The sequence below is a fragment of the Ailuropoda melanoleuca genome, chromosome 2 (assembly GCF_002007445.2).
Source record: "Ailuropoda melanoleuca isolate Jingjing chromosome 2, ASM200744v2, whole genome shotgun sequence".
NCBI classification, from domain to species: Eukaryota; Metazoa; Chordata; class Mammalia; order Carnivora; family Ursidae; genus Ailuropoda; species Ailuropoda melanoleuca.
This window is the reverse complement of record NC_048219.1, coordinates 81,187,889-81,198,067: the sequence shown is the minus strand read 5'-3', so window position 1 is coordinate 81,198,067 and position 10,179 is coordinate 81,187,889. Positions and strand designations below refer to the sequence as shown.

Below are 10,179 nucleotides of genomic sequence, written 5' to 3'. Positions count from 1 at the left end.
TCCCCCCCAGCAAAGAAAAGACAATGAGTCTGTGGCCTCTGCCACAGAACTAATGGATATGGATATAACCAAATTATCAGAAATGGAATCCAGAGCAACAATGGTCAAGATGATGTGTACACTTGAAAAAAGTATTAACGAAAATGTTAATGAGAATATAGAATCTCTAAGGGCAGAAATGAGAGCGAATCTGACAGAAATTAAAAACTCAGTGGGCCAAATACAGTCAAAACTAGAGGCTCTGACGGCCAGGGTCACCGAGGCAGAGGAACGCGTTAGCGAATTGGAGGATGGGTTAGTAGAAGAGAAAGCGAAAATAGAACCTGGACGTAAAAAAATCCATGCCCACAAATGTAGGTTATGGGAGATCACTGACTCAATGAAATGATCGAATGTCAAAATCGTCGGCATCCCCGAGGGGCTGGGGAAAAACAGAGGTCTAGAAGAGATATTTGAACAAATTATAGCTGAAAACTTCCCTAATCTAGCAAGGGAAACAAGCATTCGTGTCCAAGAGGCAGAGAGGACCCCATCCAAGCTCAACCAGGACAAACCTACGCCACGGCATGTCATAGTGCAATTCGCAAATATTAGATCCAAGGATACAGTATTGAAAGCGGCCAGGGCAAAGAAATTTCTCACGTACCAAGGCAAAGGTATCAGGATTACGTCAGACCTGNCCCCTCCCAAGCTCAACCACAACAAACCTACGCCACGGCATGTCATAGTGCAATTCGCAAATATTAGATCCAAGGATACAGTATTGAAAGGGGCCAGGGCAAAGAAATTTCTCACGTACCAAGGCAAAGGTATCAGGATTACGTCAGACCTGTCTACAGAGACCTGGAATGAGAGAAAGGCTTGGGGGGGCATTTTTAAAGCTCTTTCAGAGAAAAACATGCAGCCAAGGATCCTTTATCCAGCAAAGCTGTCATTCAGAATTGATGGAGAAATAAAGACGTTCCAAAATCGCCAATCATTAACCAATTTCGTAACCACGAAACCAGCCCTACAGGAGATATTAAGGGGGGCTCTATAAAGGTAAAAAGGCCCCAAGAGTGATACAGAGCAGCAAGTCACAACCNGTAACCACGAAGATATTAGGGGGGGTTCTATAAAGGTGAAAAGGCCCCAAGAGTGATACAGAACAGAAAGTCACAATCTATAGAAACAAAGACTTTACTGGCAACATGGCATCATTAAAATCATATCTCTCANCTCAGTCTCAAGGTAAATGCCCTGAATGCTCCCATAAAACACCACAGGGTTGCAGATTGGATAAAAAGACATGACCCATCCATTTGCTGTCTACAAGAGACTCATTTTGAACCCAAAGATGCATTCAGACTTAGAGTAAGGGGATGGAGTACCATCTTCCACGCAAATGGACCTCAAAAGAAAGCTGGAGTAGCAATTCTCATATCAGATAGACTGGATTTTAAACTAGAGGCCATAGAGAGAGATACAGAAGGGCACTATATTATTCTTAAAGGAAGTATTCAACAAGTGGATATGACAATTATTAATATATATGCCCCCAACAGGGGAGCAGCAAGATACACAAGCCAACTCTTAACCAAAATAAAGAGACATATAGATAAGAACACAGTAATAGTAGGGGACCTCAACACCCCACTATCAGAAATAGACAGAACACCCTGGCAAAAACTAAGCAAAGAATCAAAGGCTTTGAATGCCATACTCGACGAGTTGGACCTCATAGATATATATAGAACACTACACACCAGAACCAAAGAATACTCATTCTATTCAAATGCCCATGGAACATTCTCAAGAATAGATCATGCTCTGGGACACAAAACAGGTCTCAGCCAATACCAAAAGATTGAAATTATCCCCTGCATATTCTCAGACCACAACGCTCTGAAATTGGAACTCAACCACANCGATGTGGGGCCCGATCCCATAACGCCAGGATCACGCCCTGAGCTGAAGGGAGACGCCCAACCACTGTGCCACCCAGGTGCCCCAATACTCATTCTATTCTAATGCCCATGGAACATTCTCAAGAATAGACCATGTTCTGAGACACAAAACAGGTTTCAAACGATACCAAAAGACTGAAATTATTGCCTGCATATTCTCAAACCACAACGTTTTGAAATTGGAACTCAACCACAAGGAAAAATTTGGAAGAAACTCAAACACTTGGAGACTAAGAACCATCCTGCTCAAGAATGACTCGATAAACCAGGAAATCAAAAAACAAATTAAACAATTTATGGAGACCAACGAGAATGAATACACAACGGTCCAAAACCTATGGGATACTGCAAAGGCAGTCCTAAGGGGGAAATACATAGCCATCCAAGCCTCACTCAAAAGAATAGAAAAATCTAAAATGCAGTTTCTATATTCTCACCTCAAGAAACTGGAACAGCAACAGAGGGACAGGCCTAACCCACTGACAAGGAAGGAGTTGACCAAGATTAGAGCAGAGATCAATGAATTAGAAACCAGGAGTACAGTAGAGCAGATCAATAGAACTAGAAGCTGGTTCTCTGAGAGAATTAATAAAATTGACAGACCTCTGGCAAGACTTATCCAAAAGAATAGAGAAAGGACCCAAATTAATAAAATTATGAATGAAAAAGGAGAGGTCACAACCAACACCAATGAAATTGGAAGGATTATTAGAAACTTTTATCAACAGCTATATGCCAAAAAACTAAACAATCTGGAAGAGATGGAGGCCTTCCTGGAAACCTATAAACTACCAAGACTGAAACAGGAAGAAATAGATTTCTTAAATAGGCCAATTAACTATGAAGAAATTGAGTCAGTGATAAACAATCTTCCAAAAAATAAAACTCCAGGCCCGGACGATTTTCCTGGGGAATTCTACCAAACATTCAAAGAAGAAATAATACCTATTCTCCTAAAGCTATTTCAAAAAATAGAAACAGAAGGAAAGCTACCAAACTCATTCTATGAGGCTAATATTACCTTGATCCCCAAACCAGGCAAAGACCCCCTCAAAAAGGAGAATTACAGACCGATTTCTCTAATGAATATGGATGCCAAAATCCTCAACAAGATCCTTGCTAATAGAATCCAACAGTACATTAAAAGGATTATCCATCATGACCAAGTGGGATTCATACCTGGGATNTCCCCTGGGATGCAAGGGTGGTTCAACGTTCGCAAATCAATTGGTGTCTTAGATTTTATCCAGAAGGAAAAATCCAAAAATCATGATTCTCTCAATAGATGCAGAAAAAGCATTTGACAAAATACAACATCCTTTCCTCATTAAAACCGTTCTGAGTGTAGGGATAGAGGGTACATTCCTCAATCTCATAAAAACCATCTATGGAAAGCCTACAGAAAATATCATTCTCAATGGGGAAAAGCTGGAAGCCTTTCCCTTAAGATCAGAAACACGACAAGGATGCCCACTCTCGCCACTATTATTCAACATAGTACTAGAAGTCCTTGCAACAGCAATCAGAAGACAAAAAGGGATCAAAGGTATCCAAATCGGCAAAGAAGAAGTCAAACTGTCTCTCTTTGCAGATGACATGATACTCTATATGGAAAACCCAAAGGAATCCACTCCCAAACTATTAGAAGTTATAGAACAATTCAGTAAGGTGGCAGGATACAAAATCAATGCCCAGAAATCAGTTGCATTTCTATACACGAATAACGAGACTGAAGAAAGAGAAATTAGGGAATCCATCCCATTTACAATAACACCAAAAACCATACGTTACCTTGGAATNTTTGGAATTAACCAGAGACATAAAGGATCTATATTCTAGAAACTATAAATCACTCTTGAAAGACTTTGATGAAGACACAAAAAGATGGAAAAATATTCCATGCTCATGGATCGGAAGAATTAACATAGTTAAAATGTCCATACTACCCAGAGCAATCTACACTTTCAATGCTATCCCGATCAAAATACCGAGGACATTTTTCAAAGAACTGGAACAAATAGTCCTTAAATTTGTATGGAAACAGAAAAGGCCCAGAATCTCCAAGGAACTGTTGAAAAGGAAAAACAAAGCTGGGGGCATCACAATGCCGGATTTCGAGCTGTACTACAAAGCTGTGATCACAAAGACAGCATGGTACTGGCACAAAAACAGACACATCGACCAATGGAACAGAATAGAGAACCCAGAAATGGACCCTTCGTTTGGGTAACTAACCTTTGATAAAGCAGGAAAAAACATCCGGTGGAAAAAAAACAGTCTCTTCAATAAATGGTGCTAGGAAAATTGGACAGCTATATGCAAAAGAATGAAACTTGACCACTCTCTCACACCATACACAAAAATAAACTCCAAATGGATGAAAGACCTCAATGTGAGACAGGAATCCATCAAAATTCTAGAGGAGAACATAGGCAACAACTTCTATGACATCGGCCAGAGCAACCTTTTTCACGACACATCGCCAAAGGCAAGAGAAATAAAAGATAAAATGAACTTATGGGACTTTATCAGGATAAAGAGCTTCTGCACAGCCAAGGAAACAGTCAAAAAAACTAAGAGACAGCCCACGGAATGGGAGAATATATTTGCAAAGGACACCACAGATAAAGGACTGGTATCCAAGATCTACAAAGAACTTCTCAAACTCAATACACGAGAAACAAATAAACAAATCATAAAATGGGCAGAAGATATGAACAGACACTTTTCCAATGAAGACATACAAATGGCTAACAGACACATGAAAAAATGTTCAAAATCATTAGCCATCAGGGAAATTCAAATCAAAACCACACTGAGATACCACCTTACGCCAGTTAGAATGGCAAAGATAGACAAGGCAAGNCAGGAAACAGCAATTGCTGGAGAGGATGTGGAGAAAGCGGATCCCTCCTACATTGTTGGTGGGAATGCAGGTTGGTGCAGCCACTCTGGAAACAGTGTGGAGGTCCCTTAAAAAGTTAAAAATTGAGCTACCCTATGACGCAGCCGTTGCAATACTGGGTATTTACCCCAAAGATACAGACGTAGTGAAGAGAAGGGCCATGTGCCCCAATGTTCATAGCAGCATTGTCCACAATAGCTAAATCATGGAAGGAACCGAGATGTCCTTCAACAGATGACTGGATTAAGAAATTGTGGTCCATATATATAGTGGAATATTACTCAGCTATCAAAAAGAACGATTACACAACATTTGCTGCAACATGGACGGGACTGAAGGAGATAATGCTAAGTGATATAAGTCAAGTAGAGAAAGACAATTATCATATGATTTCTCTCATCTATGGAATGTAAGAACTAGGACGATCGGGGGGGAAGAAAGGGATAAAGAAGGGGCAGTAATCAGAAGGGGGAATGAAGCATGAGAGACTATGGACTCTGAGAAACAAACTGAGGGCTTCAGGGGGGGTGGGGAATGGGATAGGCCGGTGATGGGTAGTAAGGAGGGCACATATTGCATGGTGCACTGGGTGTTATACGCAACTAATGAATCATGGAACTTTACATCAAAAACCAGGGATGTACTGTATGGTGATTAACATAATAAAAAAAGGATAATGAAGCTTATGAATTTGCATAAAATCTTGGACACAAAAGTGCTAGACAGAACAAAGTCAAAGAACCAAGATCAGAATAGCTTAGCAAGTTTCAGACACATAAAAAAGAACAACTATAGCAGAGGAGCAAAATGGAAAACAAATGGGATGGGATAAGAAATGTAAGCAGGAACCAGACACAGATTAATAGCATTTTGTATGTTTTTCAAATTAATGGGTATGTGTCATAATATGCTAGTATCTGACACAGAGTTAATATTTGATTAATTAAATGGTGTCACTAATACGTAAATTCAAAAGCTACTAAATAACAAAACATTAACACTCCTAGTATAGAATCTTAAGAATCTTATTGGATATAAACAGAGGTCAACAAATAATAATCCCTTTATTAAGAAGAGTGATCACTCTGCTTTGCTTAGAAATGCCTCTTAAACACAACTGATAGATTGTTGAACACTTACATCTGAAACTATGATGTACTATATGTTGACTAATTGAATTTTAATTAAAAAGAAAGAAATGCCTGCTTAAAATATTTAACTTTTTACTAACACTTACCTCAATGTTATTATTTAGATCCACATATACTTGCCTAGTTTCTTCTCGTTCATATTCATCTATTAATATAAAATATTTCAGAATTAAATTTTAAAATGATTATAATGCCAACAAGATAATACTCAAAATGCTTCAGAAAAACATTAAAATATTTAAAATTCTGTGTTAGTGAAGTGTATTGGTATATCCTGAGTCTCTCTCTCTCTTTTTTTTTAAGATTTTATTTATTTATTTGACAGAGAGAGCCAGCGAGAGAGGGAACACAAGCAGGGGGAGTGGGAAAGGAAAAAGCAGGCTCCCAGCGGAGCAGGGAGCCCAATGCGGGGCTCGATCCCAGGACCCTGGGATCAGGCCCTGAGCCAAAGGCAGATGCTTAACGACTGAGTCACCCAGGCGCCCCCATCCTGAGTCTCTTTAAAGTAGCATCAAATGTATAGAATTGTTGGAAGTACTGTACTGTACATCTGAAACTAACATAACATTATATGTCAACTATACTTCAACAATAAATTTTTAAAATAAGCTACTTCATAGTAGTTTCACAGTAAGACGCAGTGAGCCATGATTGTACTTCAACCTCAAAAGCTCTAATTTTCTTTTACAGAATTACTACCCATGAATTTATTCTAACTTTGTAAAATATATTTACAGTTTTAGCCTTTACAATGAGTAGGGATTTAACAATTATTCTATCAAGTATTTTTTCCTTTGTAGATTTATGATTCATAGGGTACAGATGAAAAGCAAAGTCCACCCTTCCAATCTCTTGCTCTACCTCTGAGGAAGCAGAAAGGAAGATAAACCTCAAGACACAAAGAACAAGGTTAAGAATAGGTGTGGCCCAGAGAGAAAACCCCTATAAATCCTCTACAACATTTTTATTTTTCAGGTTTTTAACCTGAGCAATGATTCCCTCTAGCTATAATCTATACAATAGATTCCCTCTATTCTATGCTAGAATTAAGGTACAAGACAATAATAGACAATGTGGTTGTTCCTTTATCATTCCCCTAAAAGAGGCCAGCATCACATAATGCAAGTTAAATTTACTTTTTTTTTTTTTAAGTAGACTCTTCACCCAACACAGAGCCCAAGAGATCAAGAACCGAGCTGAAATCAAGACTTTGGATGCTTAGCCAACTGAGCCACCCAGGAACCCCAAAGCACATTAAATTTAAAGAGGATATCAGTCCTACATTCTCAATAACAAGCTGTAAACAAGAACACAGCAGCTATGATAGACTCAACTGTCAATGAGAAGCCAAATAACCAAAAAGAGGGTATATGAACTAACTTCAGAAGAATACAGGTATCTAAACCTTTCAAAAATAATGGTGAGCACACTGAACTTATAGCATATGAAACAGGAACTGAATCATTTTTATCTGAGTATTAAAGGGCTGGAAAATTTAAGGAAATAAAGGCAGAACATATCAGCATCTGAACAAAAGACAGTTCATACTACTCCTTCTATTCTGTTTCATTCATTACTTAACACTTCGCAACACATCTTCTCTATTCCTCAGAAACTATTTGTGCCAAAGAACAGCGTTCTATTGCCAACATCTCCAATCTTCCCATTACCAATAGCATCAGTACTTTCAAAATACCCTCTAGCCATTCTTCTAATAGTAAGGTCCTAGAAACTGAATAAGTAAAACTACAGAAAAGAAAATAAATGGGTATAGATGTACTTTACAGTTGTCAGAGGCAAGGTCCTACAGGTAGCACAAGGGGACTCTGGTAGTGAGTGTTCCAATGTGGTGATGTGCAGTACTGTAAAAATATAAGCATACATTTTTCGTTTTTCTTCCTGTTATTTATCTATCATTGACCTATCTGTCTACCTATCTCCCCACCCCCTACCTCAGTACCTTGTCCCTACTACCTTCCCTCCCTCTCCCCCCTCCCCTCCTCCCTCTCTCCCCCCACTTATTTTGCCCCAGTCCAGGCAACTAGATCTTTAAGCACTTGCTGCCTTAAAGGAGAGATGAGTTGACCAAAAGCAAAGAAAAAAAATCTTTGGGTTTCAAAAGACCAGTATTAGGGGAAGGATTCAGAACATAAACTATAGATTTTTAAAATATATGAGCCAGAACAACGAAGGTTCTTAACCTCTACACCAAAGAAATATTTACTAATTTGTGGGAAGAAGCCTTTAAAAGGGGAAGCAAAGGTGCCCGGGGAGTGGTGCAGTAAGTTAAGCATCCGACTCTTGGTTTCAGCTCGTCACAATTTCAGCGTACTGGAATTGAGCCCCAAGTTGGCCTCTGTGCTCAGAGCAGAGTCTGTTTGAGATTCTCTCTCCTCTGTCCCTCCCACTCATGCTCTCTCTCTCTCTCTCAAATAAATAAATAAAACTTTTTTAAAAATAAAAGGGGAAGCTAAGAGAGCTTATTAGGTTCTGGCAGATACTTAAGAAGAGGTTCTGGAGCCCTCTACCCTCACCAGAATAAGCCTCAGGGTTGAGGACCACAAAAATCCCAGATAGTTTGGGCAAACCAACAGCAGAATAAGACTGTGCTGCTTTGTCTTTTGGGGTTTGTTTTTTGGGGGTTTTTTTGTTTTGGGGTTTTTTTTTTTTTTGTCTTCCGTAGGGCTCAGGAAGATGACAAAACCTGAGAAGAAATGGCTGTGAAATACATCTAGACAGATAGGGCCTTAGATAGTTTGTTTCCCTTGTCCCAGTACTCTGTGCAGCCAAGCATGGTGTGATAAAGCACAGAAAACCAGCAGACTTGAATGGGCCCCAAGGACAGAAATGAGGGATGACTCAGCAGCAACCTAAGTGCACCGGTTACCAAATACTAATTGAAAAAATGAAAACCTCAATGGATGGATGACTGAAAAACAAACGTCCTTCTCTACTACATGGTATTATATGGGAACCCCCAAATTTAGATACAACCCCAGGAGAAGGGGGAAAATTCCCAAATTTACTAAGATTATGTTTCTTCTATGTCAGAACCATTAGGATTTAAGATATTAAAAATTAAGATTTTTTTATATTTTAAGATGTAAAAGTGCATGCTTCAGTTTGTTGACTAAAATTACTCAGAATCATATTTTCTACAAAATTTATCTGAAAACCAGGCAGAAGGGGCAAAGTTATGCAAGGTGAAAAATTTAGAAACTGTTCAGTGACCCGCTGTGCAACCATAAATATGAAAAGAGGATTCAACCACTAAACCAGGGGAGGTAAATCAGGACTAAAGTCAGTTTATCACCTAGTTTGTTCATTTAGTCTTGATAGTTCTTGCCTTTTTCAATGATATATGACAAGAAAACCTATATGAGGCCTATGAAAAAATATCGTCAAACAAAGGAAAGGGAACAACATGAGAGATGTTAAAAGGAATGGGACAGACTGGTGATGGATAGTAAGAAGGGCACGTATTGCATGGTGCACTGGGTGTTATCCGCAACTAATGAATCATTGAACTTTACATTAAAAACCAGGGATGTACTGTATGGTGACTAACATAATATAATAAAAAAATATTTTAAAAAAAGGAATAACATAGCTCTGAAAATGAATTCTATCTAGAGAACCCAGATGAAAATTTCAGAAAACTATCCAGTATTCTCAATAGAGAATGAAAGAGGAAGATAGAGTGATAAAGAAAGAACAGGCCACAAAAGAAATGCAAGAAATGGGATAAATTAAATAGAAAAATAAGTGAGGAGGAAAGGGACAACGGATTAGCTAATTAGACTACAAGGGAATTACAGGTTAGAGGGAGGACAGGACCAAATTGATACTTCAAAAGTCAAATTGGAAACATAGGAAACAAACTAAAAGAGGGGGGAACAAATATTAAAACAGAGAAAAGAAGAACTGAGGACCAACTTACAAATAGTAAGTATTGCCCAAACAAAAATCAGACAGTGGCCAAAGATATCATAAAGCTTTCCTGGGCTAAAGAAAGACTGGTATACATAGATTGAAATGGTTGTTTTGACAAAATTGTGAATTATAAGGATCAAGAACACGCACGTGCACACACACACACACAGATCTGGGTATAGATATATGGAACTGTGATTATCCCCACTGCACAGATGAGGAAAGTGTGACACAGAAAATTGTG

General features: G+C 38.7%; 1 protein-coding gene across 1 annotated transcript in view; it reads right to left on the bottom strand.

Moving 5' to 3' along the window:
- The window catches only part of SYCP1 (synaptonemal complex protein 1), a 130,081-nt gene that overhangs the window by 101,645 nt on the left and 18,257 nt on the right, over positions 1–10,179 (bottom strand). Inside the window, exon 9 of the mRNA XM_034644004.1 lies at positions 6,089–6,147. Coding sequence (XP_034499895.1) covers positions 6,089–6,147 — 59 coding nt within the window. The remainder of the gene's footprint in view (positions 1–6,088; positions 6,148–10,179) is intronic.